This window comes from Sebastes umbrosus, chromosome 8 (genome assembly GCF_015220745.1).
Source record: "Sebastes umbrosus isolate fSebUmb1 chromosome 8, fSebUmb1.pri, whole genome shotgun sequence".
Lineage (NCBI taxonomy): Eukaryota > Metazoa > Chordata > Actinopteri > Perciformes > Sebastidae > Sebastes > Sebastes umbrosus.
In genome coordinates, this window is record NC_051276.1 from 32,430,831 (window position 1) to 32,450,464 (window position 19,634).

A 19,634-nucleotide genomic window follows, 5' to 3' on the forward strand; every position below is an offset into this window, starting at 1 on the left:
CTTGCTTGATTTGATTGGCTGCCTGGGCCAAGTGTGACATTGACGAGTGGTGCAACTTCGCACCTTGTACTTAAAATCTGAGAATATTTTAACTTTTATGCGCATCTAAAAAACGCTAGAAAAACGCAAGAGAGGAGCACACCAGGCGCACTGTACCATAAGAAAACAATGGTTTTGCAGGTGACGCGTCTCGGTGTGATCGGGGCCTTAACGTCCTGACACACCAAGCTGCCAGTCGCCCGTCGGTGAGTGTCTGTCGACCTAGTTTTTGCAGTATGTCGCACACCGTTAGCTCTAGTCTGCCCATGTCGGAGGTTTTTTGACCGATCCAGCATGTTGAATCGGCGGCAGAGCCAATCGCTGAGAGAAATCACTCTGACACGTCGCCGCTTCAAAAATGACTTGGCAAACTGCGTCGGACAAAACAGCGCGGTGCGCCTGTGTAGCACAACCAGGCGATCAAATGTGATTAACAGGGGAAAAAATGTATTAGTTCCCCAATTAGTATTTCAATAACGGGGTGAACTTAAATTATAGTTCATCATAATTAAATACTGCTAATATCAACCTTTAGTCTGCATTTGCCGCTGTCCCACTGTTCCTACCACATCTACCGGCATCAAACAGGAAGCAAGTGGTAAAGTAGATTGGCTGCCTGGACCATGTGTGACATTGATGAGCGGTTCGACTACACGATGCAAGAGAGAAGCGCACGTCAGGCGCACCGTATCATAGGAAAACAATTGTTTTGCTGCCGATGCGACGTGGTTCGGTGTGATCGGGGCCTTACAGTGGTCGTGGTGGCAAACCAACTGTTTTTGATTAAGTCACTGAATCTCTACCAGCTGATCTGATGTTGAACTTAATCTCTTGATTTCCACATACAGTATGTGTGCAAGGGGAACTGAATTTCCCTGCAGGCCTTAATATAGTAAAACATTACTTATCAAGCAGCACTTTAATCTCGTGTTCTCCACTCATTCATTTCTCTCAGGTCCACTAACACGTAAAAAAAAAACGAGCAGAACGGGGGCAGCGGATCCGACAGGCTCAGCGGGCAGACAGGCGTGGACTTGAGCAGTGTCATTACAACAGGCCAGACGGTGGCTCTATTTTTAGCTCTAGTCCTTCGACTCACGGTGGGTTTGAGTGTGTGGAGGTTGGTAACCTGGTGGCCATGTCATTAACACCCTCTCACTTCCATTAAACAACAGCCCCTGCAGACCTCACCTGGCCAGCCTAATAAACACAACTATTGTGGATCTGTCTGCATGTCCGTATACATGTATGTTGTGGAGGACGGAACTTGACAAAATAAAAAATAAATGAATAAATAAATAAATAAATAAATAAAGGACTAAATAAATAAATAAATAAATAAATATGTCATTAAATGTAGTAAAAATATTATTAAAAATAAATATAGCCATTAATTTATAAATAAATTGTTTTAAATTTCTTCTTTATTTATTTATCTATTAATGTATTAATTCCCTTATTTATTTACTCTTCTGTTTAATTTTTCCCTTTTATTTATTTATGTATTTATTTGTATTCATTTCTTTATGTTCACATTTATTTTATTTTTTCAGTACAACTATAAAGGGACTGGTATTTTACATATATACAGTATATATATTCCTCTTTGAAGTGATTGAGATAGTATGGTATACATACAACAGATTTGGCAACTTAAACATGGAATTACATTGAGTAATCGCAAAGAAGGAAAAACAAATAAATAAATAAACAAATAAATAGATAAAAGAAAAATATATAATAAATGATAAAATAAATAAATTGAAAAGATATATTATTATTTTTATTAATATTATTATTATTATTATTATTATTATTATTATTATTATTATTATCATTATTAATAATGATAATAATCATATTTTTTATGTATTTATTTATTTTTGCATATATCATTTATTTATTTTTGCATTTATTTTTTATTTATTTACAGCCGGGCGCTCTGCACGGCACCAAATCCTAAGATGGAGAGAACGGGCTCGGCTGTGTGTCCGAGGGTCAGGTTGCCATTGTACAAAATTAATGCAAAAATTAATGAATTAATTATCAAAAATAAATGCTAAAATAAATAAAACAAATTAAAAAAAGTATTAAAATAAATATATACTTAAATAAAAGAGGAAAATTGAACAGAAGAGTCAATAAATAAGGGAATTAATACAAAGAATATTGGCTACATTTATTTTTAATATTATTTTTTCTACAATTAATGATTCATTTATTTATTTATTTATTCATTTATTTTTTATCTTTGCAGGTTACGTCCTCCGTAGTATGTGTGCATATGTGCATGTGTGTGTTGGTCAATATAAACTGACTGAAGTGTTTATGAGCATCTTACATATGCCATTACCCTTTCCTGACAGTGAGGGCTGCACAATATTGGAAAAAAATTAATTTTTGTTTCTCAGTATGTTAAGGACCTCATGCCAATGTTGGTTTTGTTCAAGTTGCTCTATAATCACAATCTATACTTTGTGGTTGTGAGCCATTTGAGTCTGAAAAATGAAGGACTGTAAGGTAATAAACTCTGATAGCAGCAATCAGGCTTACTTCCCTGGTGATTATCCTCCATCTCAGTGTCTCACAGTGTTTATAATGTGTAGCATGTATATCTCACATCACTCTGCATAATCACACACTAACAGATACTTCTCCCCCTGCTGTGGCCCTGCTTCACTGCAGTAATGAGCCAATTAGTGACACCTCAGCGTGATCTATGCAGGAGGAGGGGGTCCAGGGATGGGCCTTCATTGATGATGACATGAACACACACACACACATCATCATCATAATCATTTCCTAGCCTTCTTCAGTGTGTATCTAACTCTGAAACAACAGTGACATTTATAGTATGCTTTCAGTACATTGAGCGTAACCACAATTATTTTGTTGCCCACTGCAAATATTCTTGTATCAGGCAATAACGTCATGCTGCACAGCGGTGAGCGACGCTTCATCAGTACTTCATGTTTCGTTTACAGCGGAAGCAGTTAGTCAACAAATCAGTCACTGGACCGCCGTGACCAGAGAGGTCATCGCCACCGCCACCGCTCTGTCAGCACTTCCTGTCTCCTCTCGTCCTGTGTGCGAATGTAGACGTCCCTCAGTCACGTTTGCGGGAACTCTCTCCCTAAACAGCGGCATTTTGAGGCTGAAGCCGACATCAAAGAACTAGCGGCGATGAAGGCCACAAGTTTAGTCGCCTCACGTCGCCTCATGTCGCCTTTGTCGCCTTTGTCTTGGCCAAAAAGTTGCACTCTTTGAATATTTCTCACCAAAGCCTCGAAGTGAAGGGGGTCTAAATTAGCACTTAACACAAATTACATTTTCTCTGTATTTATCTGGAATATTCTCTTTAGTTATAATCATTTTGAAGTTGCCCCAGGACAGGATTTCTTTGAAGAAAAAGTGAGGAAAGTGGCCAGCAGCGACGATTAAGTGTAAGGAGAGGCTGTCAGAGGCAGGCGGGTCTGATACCAGGAAGTAGCATTATAATGACGAGGAGCCGGGAACGAGTTAGGTAGTGGAGTCCCTGCACCACGTGAGCCACAGCCCGACACACACAGCAGCATCAACACACCCAGGACAGCAACAGCAGCAGATGGCCGAGGGATTACTCCCCCTCTATCCTCACCCCGCCACCCCCCCACACCCGCCTCCCTCGCCTCTCCCCAGACGGGCCGCTGAAGCTTTACTTGTGTCCCTGTCATTCCAGCACAGTGTGCCGGTGTGTTCACTGACCTGGCCTGTCCTCACCTACAGTCCTTACCTATGACATCTGGTGGTCTACTAAATGCTTTCATTTATGAATCCACACTTTCATCCTGCATTATGACTGAGGCTGTCAGAGTTAAGGCTACATTTTTAGGTTGTAACAGACTCAGTTTTAAAGCTAGAGTGAAGATACTGGTATCATATGAATGTAGAAAACCTGAGGAATCCATTGGTCATACTAGCTTGTCAGGAAGGAGGCTAAATTACGCTAAATTCTGGCGAGGAAAAACTGGCATGGCCATTTTCAAAGGGGTCCCTGCAGCTGTTGTTGCCTGTTGGGCTGCAGTTTGCCATGTTAAGATTTGAGCATATTGTTTTATACTAAATGCAGTACCTGTGAGGGTTTCTGGACAATATCTGTCATTGTTTTGTGTCGTTAATTGATTTCCAATAATAAATATATACATACAATTGCATAAAGCAGCATATTTGCCCACTTCCATGTTGATAAGAGTATTAAATACTTGACAAATCTCCCTTTAAGGTACATTTTGAACAGATAAAAAAATGTGTGATTAATTTGCGATTAATCGCGATTCACTATGGAAAATCATGCAATTAATCACGATTAAATATTTTAATCGATTGACAGCCCTAATTATGACACAAGCTCCAGTTTTGGTGCTGACCTGCACAAACGAAAAAGAGGTTGAACCCCTGATCTCGATGTATTTATCTCCCATTATTGCAGTATAATTTCTTCTAATGCTATTTTTTCACAGTAGCCTGACTCAACATTGCAAATTATTCAATAGCATTACTGTATGCATTTATTCCACTGCTAATTGCTATCTAGAAATAGCAGAGTGTGGGACTGACAGAGCTGTCAAGAGACTGCATCCTCCCATCCTCATCCTGCAGCCATTCACTCAGTTCAAGAAGGACTGGCAGCCACCATGCCGGCTCTGTAAGGGCCCTTCACACAACAAGGAACAAGGAAGGAGGAAAAAAAGGCCACTGAAAAGTATCACGGCTCTCAAGGAACAAGGAAGCCACTCGACTGGTTTGACTGGATTTCCCCTCAATGAGATGGAAAGTGTGGGTTCCTTTAATCAGGGAGAGTACGTCTGCTATGCCGGGGATAAAAACAGAAACTCTGGCTTTGGTCAAACAGGAGAATGAGGGGATATAAAACTCTCAAACTGTTCAATAAACTTCATATCAGGTACATTAGCAAGACATAAAAACTGCCAAAGAACACTTGTGCACAGCCGAACTGTCTTAAAAGCAGACACTGTCCTCCCAAGAAGAACTTCATCATCATTAGTCGTTTCGGCAAGCGCCCAAAAATGACATTTGTTTATGTCAGAGGGACAAAGTCCTCCAGCTGTTGTAGGAATTATGATGAGAGCAAAGGAGGAAGTCAGGTGACGTTGTTATAGAGCGACAAAGTCAGGCTGGATGGATGGGTCAACAAAACATCAGACTTTCACACACGGGACTCAGATGTTTGCTTTCCGTTTCAAACCAAAAGTCAATGTTTTTTTAAAGCATGACCGCGATGGTTCTCTAACCTTAACCGGTTCAGAAAGGAGACGGCGAGGAGAGTCACTTTCCTGTATCTGTGTCATGTATCTGTATCTCCCTTTAGGAGACTAGCTGCATATCCTGAGTCTATTATCTCCGATGGGAGAAGTGAACATGAACACAGATTATGATCAATTCTTTCGCCCCATAGTCACCAAAGTAAATATTTGACCCATTTTTCACAGGCCACTATCTTCTGCACAATCTGACACTAAAATAACAACTAACATTCGCTAACGCCCTGGCTAAATAGTTTGCGTAATACTAAATATGGCTGTTAGCTGTGTAAATATCTAATGTTAGTAAAAGAAAATATTAGGGCTGTCAATAGATTAAAATATTTAATCGCAATTAATCGCATGATTGTCCATAGTTGTACGAATAATCACCCATTTTTTATCTGTTCAAAATGTACCTTAAAGGGAGATTTGTCAAGTATTTAATACTCTTATCAACATGGGAGTGGACAAATATGCTGCTTTATGCAAATGTATGTAAATATTTATTATTGAAAATCAACTAACAACACAAAACAATGACACATATTGTCCAGAAACCCTCACAGGTACTGCATTTAGCATAAAACAATATGCTCAAATCATAACATGGCAAACTGCAGCCCAACAGGCAACAACAGCTGTCAGTGTGTCAGTGTGCTGACTTGACTATGACTTGCCCCAAACTGCATGTGATTATCATAAAGTGGGCATGTCTGTAAAGGGGAGACTCGTGGGTACCCATAGAACCCATTTTCATTCACATATCCGGAGGTCAGAGGTCGAGGGACCCCTTTGAAAATGGCCATGACAGTTTTTCCTCGCCACAATTTAGCGTAAGTTTAGAGCGTTATTTAGCCTCCTTCGAGACAAGCTAGTATGACATGGTTGGTACCGATGGATTCCTCAGGTTTTTCTAGTTTCATATGATGCCATATTCAGTCTAACTTTAAGACTGAGCCCGCTGCAACCTAAAAATTGAAAGTCGTGTTAATGTGTTAAAGAAATGAGTGGCGTTAAAACGAATTTGCGTTAACGTGTTATTATCTTGTTAACTTTGACAGCCCTAATATATTTATTACATATACCCAGAATCCATCAATTACACTTTATATACACACTTTAACTGGACTGAAAGAGAGACTAAATTGGTGCTATAGTGTGACCGTACTTCACGACTTTTAATGTCCTCACGTAGCGTCGTGTTTATCACGTTGATAAAAACCCAAATCTATTTGAAAAACCCACCGATGCGGTATTCTCCCATTTGTAGGCAGAAATCTTCTGATAGCTCTGATTTCAAGGGTGAACTACAAGGTTTCTGTTTTTAAAAATGTTGAGGAAATGAAAGTCACCATAACAACCAACATTTTTCTCCTCCACATACCCACAACATTGTGAGATGTTTAGGGTCTTGCTCAAGGACGCCTCAACAGGTGGACAGAAAGAGAGCTGGGAATCAAATCACCAAACTTACAATTACAGAGTAGCAGTACCACTCTCCCGACTGAGCTACAGCTGCCCAGGCAGCCTTTTCTTGTTCCCACTATGACAATAAAATGCAGTAAAACACTAAAACATTCACCATTTTTGAAAAGGGGGCAAGGCAGTCTTGAACTTGCAACAGCATTTTTACTACTTTAAACCACATGTGTGCTCAACTTTCTATATCAAAAATATAACTTCACAAATTGTATAAAATCGTCAGGCAACTTCGTGGTTTGCTAGTGAATGCATGCAGGTTGTTTAAAGCAGTTTGAGCCACATGTCGTGCATGTGCAGGAGAACAAAAACTGATTAAAAATCTGCTGCATGGCCTACTAGAAGTCAAAAACACCATTGGGCACCTTTAAGCTGCAACTTAACTAAGGTTAACGGTCCAGAAAAACACCTAAACAATTACAAGTTTCTTTTAGAAGTAGCAATTCCCACACAGTATATTGTTCTCAACATAAAGGAGATAAATTGTATGTAGCAAGACTCCAGAAAGGTCTGCTGTGAAACACTCAAAGAGTACAAGATTCACAGAAGGTTTTACAGGTGAACACGAGCTACACTCTCCATCAATCTCTCTGTGCAAGCTGTGAAACAACATGATGGTCTTTTTTATAATTCCACTTGGCTGAGCCCACTGCGACCCAGCTGTGTCCCCCTCCATCCCCCCAACCGCCCGACCTCACCCCTATCTCATCATTCTGTAATAGACGAGTTTGGTGGCGGTGGCCGTGGTGGCGGTGGGCCTCCAGCCTCAGGCAGCCCTCGCACCCAAGATGAGAAATGGTCAAAAACGATCAGTGAGAAACAATATGCCAGAGGCTGAGAGTTAGAGATAGGCAGACAATAGTTTTGATGGCGTGAAAATCAATCAGCATGTCTGTGAGAGAGAGAAGAGCAATTTGTAATCTGGAAAGAAGCCAGGATGTTAAATAAACTGGTGGCACGGTGGGGGCTGTGTTTTTATTTTAACCTTTCATTAACTGAACTTTATCTGGCTGAATACACATGCTCACTGTCAGCTCTTTCTTCTTATTCTTTCAGTTACACACCTGTCCAGTACAACCACAGCCTCCTGCTCTAGGACACCCATCAGCTTCACTTGAACACAGACGCAGATCTAGTGACTTGCTTGAGGGCACCTCAGCAGTACTTGTGGCAGCAGGAGGAGGAAGCAATGTCTCATTAAGTTTCACCTGACTTCCTCTTACGATCCTCTACAACAAGCAAGTGCACAGGTTCCACTGATGTGTATCTGTTTTATAGGTTGATATTTATATTTCAAGAACAAAGAAGCCAACACATGCACACTGGAAAAAAAAGTCAAGCACCCTTGTTAACCCTCGAAACGTACTGTTGTCACAGCGGGAAAGAATTTGGAAGAGGATCATGAGACACCAAAACTTCCCACTGAAATAAATGATATTCGTTAACAACTCGCAGCTTCTTAAAAGCTATTTCAGTTGTTGTTTTTCAACTTTTTCCAACTTGCCTTAGACACATGTATGTACTCTGTGTGTGGTTAGGACCACAGGGATATAAGGAGGTGCTGGGAATCTAGTGTGTGAATTTATTTTATTAATTTACTTATTTTTATTTATTTATTTATTTATTTATTTATTTATTTATTTATTTTTTTTTTTTTTTATTATTATTATTATTTTCATTTTTCTCCTACCTTGTATTTGAATACTTTGTTTCTCAATTTACAGTTACAATCTGTTATTATATGTACAACATATTATTTTATTTGTTGTGGTTTAGGTTGTTGTAGTCATTTCTCTTAAGGAAACACTAAAAAGTATGATTAAAAAAAATGACTTTGTACCTTAAACACACAGTACACACAGCTTTATGCAAATGTATGTATATATTTATTATTGGAAAGCAATTAACAACACAAAACAATGACAATTAGTGTCCAGGGAATAATAGGGAAAGTGCACATCTTGCACAGGATTTTTTTGTTTTTTGTTTTTTTTAAAAGACTCCATCAACATACAGTTATATTGCATAGCCTAATATTGCCCATTAGATTTTTCTGTAAATTAAATTTGTATATTCTTTATCCCTGCGAGGACACTATAATAGGGAAAGTGCACATCTTGCACAGGATTAACTTCTCTTTTATTAATCATTTACTGCCATTAGAATAGCTTTTTGTAACTATTCTTCAGTTTCTATTTAATTTCATTATTATTATTATTATTATTATAAAAACAAAGCAATAGGCCGAGCAGCAGCAGTGAAGTGAGAGCTTACCTCTGACACACAGCAGGGACATCACAGCAACAGTTCCTGCAGAGCAGACGAGCCTTCAGTGAGTTTGCAGCCTGTTGCTCAGACCTCATTGAGACCACTAAGAACACAAAACAACAGTCACATTCCGCTCCATCGCTCCGTGTCAGTCACTAATGCAGAGATGTGAAGACGAGGCGGACAGTCCAGGAGGTCCTGAGGGTTTAAAAGGATGGCTGTCACCGGCAAAGAGCGACTAAACTACCGGCTGAAATCCGGTAGAGCGGGGCGGCTCTTGTGCTGCATTCAAGGGCTGCAGTAGAGGTGGGGATATGGAGCACTCAGCAACAGAATACAGACATTGAGTTACATTTTGATTCCAATCTAGGATATAAATAAATATATAAATATATATATATATATATAAAAAAAAAAAACATAAAAAAATAAATAAATAATAAAATAACAATAAAAATAATATAATAAATTGAAAATAAATTTTAAAAAACAAGTATCTATAACAACACCGTAAATATTAATGATGAAAAATAGGATCTATTCTACTCATCTAGAATAGAAATATATATATATATATATATATACGTAAATTAAATAAAACATAAAAAATAAATAAATCATAAAATAACAATAAAATAATATAATAAATCAAAAATAAATTTAAAAAAGTATCTATAACAACACTCTAAATAATACTGATGTATTATAAATATATATATATATATATATATATATATATAATACATATATTCGTAAATTAAATAAAAAATATTGATAATAATAAAAATATTGATAACAATAATATCATAAATAAAAAATTAAAAAATTAATAAAAAAACAGGTATCTATAACAACACTGTAAATAATAACGATGAAAAATAGGATCTATTCTACCAATCTAGAATAGAAATATATATATATGTATATATATATACGTATATACGTAAAAAAAAAAAAACGTAAAAAAAATAAACAAATACAAAATTAAAAATAAATTAAAAAACAAGTATCTATAACAACACTGTAAATAATAATGATGAAAAAAAGGATATATCATTAATTGTGTAAAAATGCAAAGATAGTATAAATAGATAAATACGAATATTAGTTTAAATGTACTGCATAAATAAATGCAGTGTTAATGCCTGAGTAAACCAGATTATTGCAATTAATGCATTAATTATTGTTTATTTGAAGATAGCTGCTGATTGGGGTAAAATAATATATATATATATATGTTTTGTATATATATGTATAACTATACAACACTTTACAATCAATCAATTAAGAAAGATAGAAATACACTTTTCATCCTATTTGTTAATAAAAGTGTCAATTGTAGGGAAACTGACTAAACACTTTTAAGCCAACAATATCAGGGATCAATTGTTTATTTATACGATAATGACAGGAATTTATGAAAATAAAAATCTTAATTTTTGTCTTAAAATCATTGTGATGTTCTGGGAGATTGAACCCTAAGCCTAGAGTGGCACCGATTTTGGGGGGTTTAAATCCTAGGGCACCAAAAGGTCCAGAGCCGGCCCTCCCAGCTGGCCTGCGTGTGCCAGAAGAAAATACATTTGTCCAGTTTAAATAATGTGAGTGTAAATGGAAATCAAACACCGATCAAAAACCCCAATGTACATTTCTTCATATTAAACAAAAACACATGAAAATGTATTGATCAATAAGAGCTTGATGAAGTGGACTTGACGGTAACACTCATCCAAGGTCAACAGAATGAGGCCATAAATTGGGATTTTCATCACTTGGGGCTGAAAACATGTTTCCTGTAATAGAATACAGACTGGGTTTATCCTGAGTTAGTTCATTGTCAGAGAAGTAAGGTGAACAAAAGGCCATGGAAATCAATGTAGAAGTGCTTTAAAATCATCTTGTAAAAGCAGTATTTAAAGTAAAATTTAAATATTTAAAGTCCAAAATAGGGAATCAGAAGTTTAGTTCAGATCTGTGGTCATATTTGACCGAACTGCTTGTGGTTTGAAAAGTTGCGTTTGTCACAGTTAGCGTCAAAATATAATTGAAAGAAAACTGATACAGTACAGTTTTATCGCTTGAAACCAACACTATTTGAATTCCAAACAGCTAATTTGTTTGAGGTCACATGACAAATAAAACTTTACGAGGTTCAGTAAAGGCAGCACTGGAGCTCATGAGCATGCATCAGGTGGTTGATGAGGCTGACATGAACTAAACTTGTGCGCCAGCTTCAGGTAGTGATGGGCTCTTGCAAGTTCAAGTGGTCAAAGGCAGAAAGAGATCTGTAGATTAACACCATTGAACTTTGTGCCGAAACAAACCAGTGATGAGGCTATATAGGTTTGCATTCTTATGTGCAGCTCATACACCTTTATGACACAACACAATGCATTGCAGTCAAAGCCAACTGAATCATGCAAGGTATATTCAGACTCACTGAAATCTGCATTTAAAAAAAAAAAAAAAAAAAAAAGAAAAGTGCACCAGTTTAAACTTGATGTAAATAAAGTTGATTTCCACACCAAATTAGTACAAAAATGCATTTTATTTCTCTAAAGACCGTCATGGTACAAGCTTCAAGTCAACAAGGCCCATCAGTTGAACTCCTCCAAGATATCTGAAATGAAGAGTCGTAATTAGTGGCAGTAAGCAGAATGGAAGGTCAAAACCTACAAGTTGTTTTCCATTACATTAGCAGGAACTGACTTACAATACACTTACTCTTCAGTTGTAGCCAAATCTTCGTTTACTTGCAGAGGTGAGACGGGTCCCACTCATTCTATAAAGACCAGGGGCTGCTCGGGCATGGGCTGCTCGGGCATGGGCCAACACCGCACGTGAATGGAAAGTTCAGGCCTGGAATGCTCGGGCATGGGACGCTCGGGCATGGGCCAACACTGCAAGTCCATGGACAGCTCGGACCTGTGACGCTCGAGCATGGGACTCTCGGACATGGGCCAACACCACCATGGCATGGGCCTCCCTGGCCTGGGCATGGGCCGCTCGGGCATGGGCATGGGCCTGGGCCTCTCGGGCATGGGAGGCATAGGCATTGGACGCTCGGGCATGGGCCTGGGACGCTCGGGCATGGGACGCATTGGACGCTCGGGCATGGGCCGCATGGGAGGCATGGGCCTCTCGGGCATGGGACGCATGGGCCGCTCGGGCATGGGACGCATGGGAGGCATGGGCCGCTCGGGCATGGGACGCATGGGCCACATTGGAGGCATGGGCCGCTCAGGCATGGGAGGCATGGGAAGCTCGGGCATGGGCCTGGGACGCTCGGGCATGGGACGCTCGGGCATGGGCCGCTCAGACATGGGCCTGGGACGCTCGGGCATGGGACGCTCGGGCATGGGCCTGGGACGCTCGGGCATGGGACGCATTGGAGGCATGGGCCGCTCGGGCATGGGAGGCATGGGTTGCTCGGGCAAGGGCCCATCATGCATGGGCCAAGGCAGGGGCTGAGGCAAGGGCCAAGGCTGCGGCATGGGCCAAGGCTGAGGCCGCTCAGGCATGGACCGAGGATGAGGCTGAGACATGGGCTGCAGGGGCATGGACTTGTAGTTAGACCTTGGTTGAAAGGGATTAACCTGAGGCTGGGGCAGGTAGCCGGGAACCTGGGGCTTGTAGGTCATGTCCCAAATGCCAGACGCAGGGCCATGATAGGAAGCTGTTGATAAATCACACAACATTAATTAAACTTGGTGGAAAACTTTAAAAGTTTGCATCATGAGTGTAGATTGAACCAGTAGTCTCACATGTAATGCCTGCTGGAAGCTCTCCAATAAACAGCAGCCATAGCAGCACCACACTAAAAAAGAAAGACATTTTAAACTACAATTGTCATTTTAGAAATTCTAAATGTATAATGTTTAGTAGAGAAAAAACAAGTTACCGTAGAACAAGTCCCATGGCTTCAGCCAGAGAAAAGCTAAAACTGAAATGCCTCTATCCAACTTCAGCTGAACCAACACAACCAAACGTCAGTCTACCTTCCACAGTGGCGCAGTAGCAGGAAACCTGCAGTGCAATTATTTTAACTTGTTCTGACAGCCAATCACAGCTCCCTGTTCCTAAAAGGTTGATTGGAAACAGGTGGAAGTAATGGGGCTGGGTTCATTGTGATACACAGGTGTCCTTCATTTAAATTAGTGTCTATTACTCATCATTGTCCAGCCTCCAGCAATGCATCACTGAACCATTTCATATCATGAAAATGCATCGCCCATGTTTTAATGCCTGTTCATTCAAGTAAATAAAGTGGTATCATTTTAGTCATTTAGTCATAATTTTAGTGATAATCTTCCCTACCACTGGCAGTGGCAAACTGTCCCATGAAGAACCTGATCAAGTTTTACAAAACACAACACCTAAGGAATTCTTAGTTGTATCACCACGCCGTGGCGTACGCAGGCTACTAATCCCCAAAACTAATGAAACAAGGCATCTTGTTGAAATCACTACCTCATCTGCTGCCAGCTCTATTAACGAAAGCTGCAGTCTTTTGGTTTCTAAATATCAGATCGCTGTCTACCAAAGCCCTACCGATAAAATATTTGATTCTTCAACATGACCTGGATATGATTGGTTTATGTGAAACATGGCTGAAACCATATGTTTTCTTACCATTAAATGAAGCTTCCCCACCTGATTTCACTTATGCCCATGTTGCTAGGGCTGCTAAACAAGGTGGAGGTGATGCTTTAGTCTACAAAATTAGTTGTAATTTAACCTCTGAACACAATATTAAATCCAACTCATTTGAGTCTCGTATTAAAATCATCTCCATTAACCATGAATTGCCTTGTCCAGGGCAGCAGGCTCCATCTTGTGGTACTATACAGACCGCCTTGCCCTTATTCACAAGTTTTAGAGGAATTTATCTCAGACATTACTCATTCTGATCAGATCGTAATTATTGGCGATATCAATATTCACCTGAACAAGGCTGTGTAAAGCCTTTTTGGCCCTCCTCGATATATTTGGTTTCACTTAGTCTGCACATGAACCCGCTCATTCCAGTGGTAACACCCTTGATCTGATACTGTAACGCAAAATAGATGTCACTGCCATGACTCTCTCCCGTCAGTGATGTCAGATCACTTTATTAAATTTGAAGCAAGAACCTGTCCACATAATATGGGGGCTGATGTATTTACCAGATCAGTCCATCAACTATACTGATAAATGAACTTAGTGAGCTATTACTTGTGGTTCTGGCTCCTTTCAATACAGCAACAGGACCCGTCAAAAACTATACTAGTGCCTTAAACACAGCCCTTTCTTCTGGACTCGGTGGCACCTCTTACTACTAAAATGGGACGGCCACAGGTCTACACCGTGGTTTAATAATGAAATCTGCATTAAAAGAGAAAAGGTGCCCTGTGGAGTTCTTACATGGTTTCCATTCAGTGTCAATCACTAAAACAGATTGCCCATCATTGAGGTTAAACATGTGAGTTCAACACATTTAAATTCTGCATTGTTACAGCAAATTAAGATTCTAGCTCATAAACATGGCTGAAATTTGTCCAGTACCAACACCTGTCAATTGGAGGAATAGTGTGAAACAATGGTCTGGGTCTCACCTAACCCTCGTCCACATGCACAAGACAAACACAACAGGGACTCACTCAAAATAGCTCCACAGCATTACTTAAGGAACCCTTTGTGGATTTATAGAGTTTTGAACTGCCCAAAAGCCACCAAGACCTTACAGAGTATGGTACCAAGAACACCACTTTAAACTTGTTGTAAATAAAAGTGAGTTCCACACCAAATAGTACAAAAATGCATTTTATTTCTCTAAAGACTGTCATGGTACAAGTTTCAAGTCAACAAGGCCCATCAGTTGAACTCCTCCAAGATATCTGAAATGACAAGATTAGTAATTAGTGGCAGTAAGCTGAATGGAAGGTCAAAACCTACAAGTTGTTTTCCATCAATACACTTACTCTTCAGTTGTAGGCAAATCTTTTACTTCCTGAGGTGAGACAGGTCCCACTCATTCTTAAATGAGACAATCACATCATGAAAACCCAAGTATTAACTAAAAAAAATAAAAGGACATTTTACTGATATGAAAACCCACCCTGTTGAACCATCCGTGCTGGGTGCAGCTTCAGTTTTTCCAGGAAGACGAGACAAACTTTCCACTGGACTGGTAGCCAGGAATCGGTTGCTGGGGCATGGGCCGAGGCTGAGGCTGGGAGAGAGGCTGCGGATGGGAGCGAGGCTCCATCATGGGCCAGGGCCGCAGCCTGGGCCAGGGTATGGTCCAAGGAATTGGCTGTGGCAGGGGCCAAGGCCGCAGCCAGGGTCGCTCGGGCATGGACCGAGGCTGCGGCTGGTAGCGAGTCTGAGACATGGGCTGCTTGGGCATGGGCTTGTAGCCAGACCTTGGTTGAAAGGGATTAACCTGGAGCTGAGACTGGGACAGGTAGCTGGGAACCTGGGGCCCGGACGGCCGTGCTGGCATGGGCCTCTCGGGCATAGAACGGGGCTGCACGGGCATGGGCTGCTCGGGCATGGGTTGGGGCTGCACGGGCATGGGCCACTCGGGCTTGGGCCAACACCACCAGGTCATGCGCCAGGGCCGCTCGGGCATGGGCCGGGGCTCAGGCCGGAGCACGGGCCAACACCACTCGAGCAAGGACTGAGACATAGGCCAAGGCTCCGGCATGGGCAAAGGCTGTGGCATGGGCTGGTCGGGCATGGACCGAGGCTGCAGCTCAGACATGGGCTGAGGCTGCGGAGGGTAGCTGGGAACCTGGGGCTTGTAGCTCATGTCCAAAATCCCAGATGCAGGGCCATGATAGGAAGCTGTTGATAAAAAAAAAATATATATATATTTTTTTTTTAAAATCACACAACAAGGTCATCTAATATAGCCCCTCTTGTGAAAAACCTAAGATATCAACTTCTGTTTTACAACCACAAGGTCAATGAATTCAACATGTTGCAAAAGAGCAGTTCTGAAATTCATTAAACTTGGTTGGAAAACTTTAAAAGTCTGCATCATGAGTGTAGATTGAACCTGTAGTCTCACATGTAATGCCTGCCTGAAGCTCTCCAATAAACAGCAGCCATAGCAGCACCACACTAAAAAAAGAAAACCATATTAAACAACAATCAGTCACTTTTTTCTAAATGTATAATTTTTAGTAGAGAAAAAACACTCAAAAGTTACCGTAGAACAAGTCCCATGGCTTCAGCCAGAGAAAAGATCAAACTGAAATGCCTCTATCCAACTTCAGCTGACCCAACACAACCAAACATCAGTCTTCCTTCCACAGTGGCGCAGTAGCAGGAAACCTGCAGTGCAATTATTTTAACTTGTTCTGACAGCCAATCACAGCTCTCTGTTCCTAAAAGGTTGATTGGAAACAGGTGGAAGTAATGGGGCTGGGTTCATTGTGATACACAGGTGTCTTTCATTTAAATTAGTGTCTATTACTCATCATTGTCCAGCCTCCAGCAATGCATCACTGAACCATTTGATATCATGGAAATGCATCGTCCAACAGGGGGAAACAGGTGGAAGTAATGGGGCTGGGTTAATCATAAAACACATGTTCAGAGAAGGGCTTTAATTGAAATTATGTCAGTTTATCATCTTTGTTCAGCTAAAGTGCATTACATGTTGTGTGTTCAATTGAAACTGAAATTGAAAGTGTGAGATTACATGGCTTTTTATGAAATGACAGATGCAGTGAATCAACCCATCTCACACTCACTTTTTTTTAGCTTTTGGCTGCTCAGCTCCAAGGCAGCCTTGATTTGCATGTCAGGTGGGTCCATCTAGTGGCAGAAAAAAAATATTGCATACCCAGATAATACACACTGGTCCATCAACAGGTGACAAATTAAAGGTAGAACCCGAATGAATGAATTGAGAACCATGCAATGCTTCAATACAGGGCATGAATTAAACTCATGTGAATCATATGCTATTGCACACAGTCACCAGATGAAACCAGTTTAACAGTATCATCACCAAAATGTGGATTCCTTATGGAAGACTGGTGTCCCCTCTGCTCTGTGGGCTTTCCATGGAGGTTTGTGTTGGAACAACAGCTTAAGACATTATATATGTTTATTTATTTTGTCACCATCTATGCATATTAAATATTTTAACAACACACCATGGCATGGGACAAAAAAAAGAGATGAGGTCACTTGGTGGTTTGAGGATTGGCATATATCTTTGACAAAGATATATGGAAAACATCACAATAATAATAATAATAATAATTATCTTTATTTGTATAGCACTTTTCTAAACATAGTTACAAAGTGCTTGCACAGATACAATGAAATACAGACAAAATGAAAACAACAATAAAAGAACAAAACATTAAGACCAAATAATGAGAAAACTAAAACCTGTAAACAGTGGTATCAAAACAATAAGTTACAACACGTTTGCCAAAAGAGGACAATATATATATGTTTGCCCTCTATGTCTTCCTCAGTCCATTAACTTTCAAACATCACTTGATGGCAGTCTTCTGAGCCAAACCAAGGACTAGTAGGCTGGCAACACACTTCAGCCTCAAGGAAACCCAACTCTCAGCCTTCAGACCGCAGCCAGCACTTGGATCTGACCCTGCGCACAGAGAACACAAGGAGAATGAGAGAGCAGTAGCTACATGTGATTTAAGTGGACTACAGAGTGGAGGCACACCTGAATCACAGTACTGACTTTGGTAAATGCAGTAACATGAGATAACCAGCAGATGGAGCTCAGCCAATACAAGGGACACAACTGATTGCTGCTCATGTATGCCTGACCCAGCACTGATCTTATCACTGTTATTACAAGATAGTACATGGATGGATGGATGAATGTTACAATACATAATACCTAATAGATATTCTTATTTTATATGGAAAATATGAGCTATCACATTTCTTCTATAACTAATACAGTAATTCTGATGGGAAAGCATCATATCCATATATGCAAGTGGAAAAACAGAAAGCCTAATTTCATTGTGTTTATTTATTAAATAAAATTAATTATCAAATCATTGAAATTTGTACCAAAAAAAATAATAATAATAAATAAAAAAAAACATGAAAGACTTGAAACTACTGAACAACTTTGAAGATCACATTTTGTTATATATAAGAAGTCAATGCCCATTTGCCTTTTAAAATATTGTTTAATTAAGTGAATGTATTTCTCATACTTTGCTTCTGCAAAAGTCACCTGTTTTTATATTTATATTTTAACATTTTGTTTATTGTTAGATTACTAAATCTAACATGCTGCTCTGGGCAAAGGCTTTAGGCCTTGTTAAAATCTAAATTAAAGTCAAAATGAGGTGTACTCTTAATCAAGATAAGACATTTTTATATAATATAATTTTTATATATAATTTGTCAAATTATTTAAGTTTAAAAAAACACACATGAAAGCCATGAAACTACTGAAAAACTTTGAAGATCACATTATGTTATATATAAGAAGTCATGGCGCATTTGGCTTGCTAAATATTGTTGACATTTAATAAGTGTATGTATTTTTCCTTCTTTAAAGTCCCCTGTAATTGTATTATTATTATTATTATTATTATTATTATTTATTAAATAGTTTACTTACTGTTATGTTTCTCTATTAGATATGTTATAGGCGGTGATAACAATGTCAGAATTGTTGTTATTGTCCCATTCTTGATTTGTAACATTAATGTTATCGATTAAAATATATAAATGAATGAATAAATAAATAAATAAATAAATAAAGAGAGAGATGCCTCACTTTACCTAAAATAACATCAAAGCTACATCAGCAGCCCGTGTACCAATAAGGAGTAGATGCTTCAAAAATGCAAAAAATCATCATGTTGCATGTAAAGCAATTTTCCGTCATCACTTAAAGGGTTAGACGTTCCTATTTTCATTTGTTGTGGAGACAACAGTGTTACTGATGGTTGTGCTCTTCTAACTTTTTTCCTGAAATAAGTGATAAATTTGTATTCTGTAAATTTAGTCTCTGTTTAAATGGTTGTTTTACATCAGGTAAGTGAATGAAGCTGATGTTTAACACCGTCTCTTAGGCTTGTTGGTACTTTGATATCTTGTCTTATCTCCAGAATCATTTTACTACCACTTTAAGAACAGAAAAACGTTGTCATTTTAAGAGAAAAACAATGGCTTAAGTGAGTTTGGATTGAAGATTATTAGAATAGTGTGCGCTTTTATATGCATCCATCTAGTGATGTAAGTCTGGCCTGTGAATCTACCAAAAAAAGCTGTATTTTTTACCTCAGTTTATTTTCTTTTTTATGGTCCTCACTGTTGTTGTAACACCTGCTGTTCAATAATCTTTAATAATCTGTTATACTGTTAAGTCCATACCTTTCACTGCTGCAGCAATACTACAGTTTTCCCACAAGGAACATAAAGGTTTCATAAAATGAGACACTGTGCTCTGTTAAACTGCTGACCATCAGCAGCAGTACTGAGAGGGAGCTGAGGAGGCTGGCTGAGAGCAGGGTTAAGTGAGATAAATGGAGTCAAATTGAGATAAAA

General features: G+C 39.3%; 2 protein-coding genes across 11 annotated transcripts in view; both read right to left on the minus strand.

Moving 5' to 3' along the window:
* Window positions 1-9,357, minus strand: part of LOC119492936 (protein unc-13 homolog B-like) — a 199,330-nt gene extending 189,973 nt beyond the window's left edge. For 5 of the 6 annotated variants that reach the window (XM_037777840.1, XM_037777844.1, XM_037777841.1 and 2 more), the window contains exon 1: window positions 9,096-9,357. In XM_037777840.1, coding sequence (XP_037633768.1) covers window positions 9,096-9,117 — 22 coding nt within the window. In that variant the 5' untranslated portion in view covers window positions 9,118-9,357. The remainder of the gene's footprint in view (window positions 1-9,095) is intronic. The other variant, XM_037777845.1, reaches the window with a different exon arrangement.
* Window positions 9,358-11,618: 2,261 nt separating this feature from the next.
* On the minus strand, window positions 11,619-16,443 carry LOC119493551 (vegetative cell wall protein gp1-like). Of its 5 annotated transcripts, none has more exons than XM_037778980.1 (6): window positions 16,285-16,412; window positions 12,854-12,906; window positions 12,134-12,765; window positions 11,976-12,091; window positions 11,814-11,930; window positions 11,619-11,709 (listed from the first exon to the last, which is right to left on the minus strand). In XM_037778980.1, the coding sequence occupies exons 1-5, from the start codon at window positions 16,299-16,301 to the stop codon at window positions 11,867-11,869; spliced, it is 882 nt and encodes a 293-aa protein (XP_037634908.1). In that variant the 5' UTR covers window positions 16,302-16,412; the 3' UTR covers window positions 11,619-11,709; window positions 11,814-11,866. The 5 variants fall into 5 exon arrangements, with proteins under 5 accessions (XP_037634908.1, XP_037634909.1, XP_037634906.1 ...); XM_037778981.1 differs by having other exon boundaries at window positions 11,814-12,091; window positions 12,134-12,227; window positions 12,285-12,765; window positions 16,285-16,407; XM_037778978.1 differs by having other exon boundaries at window positions 11,814-12,091; window positions 16,285-16,408.
* Between the last annotated feature and the right edge of the window lie 3,191 nt (window positions 16,444-19,634).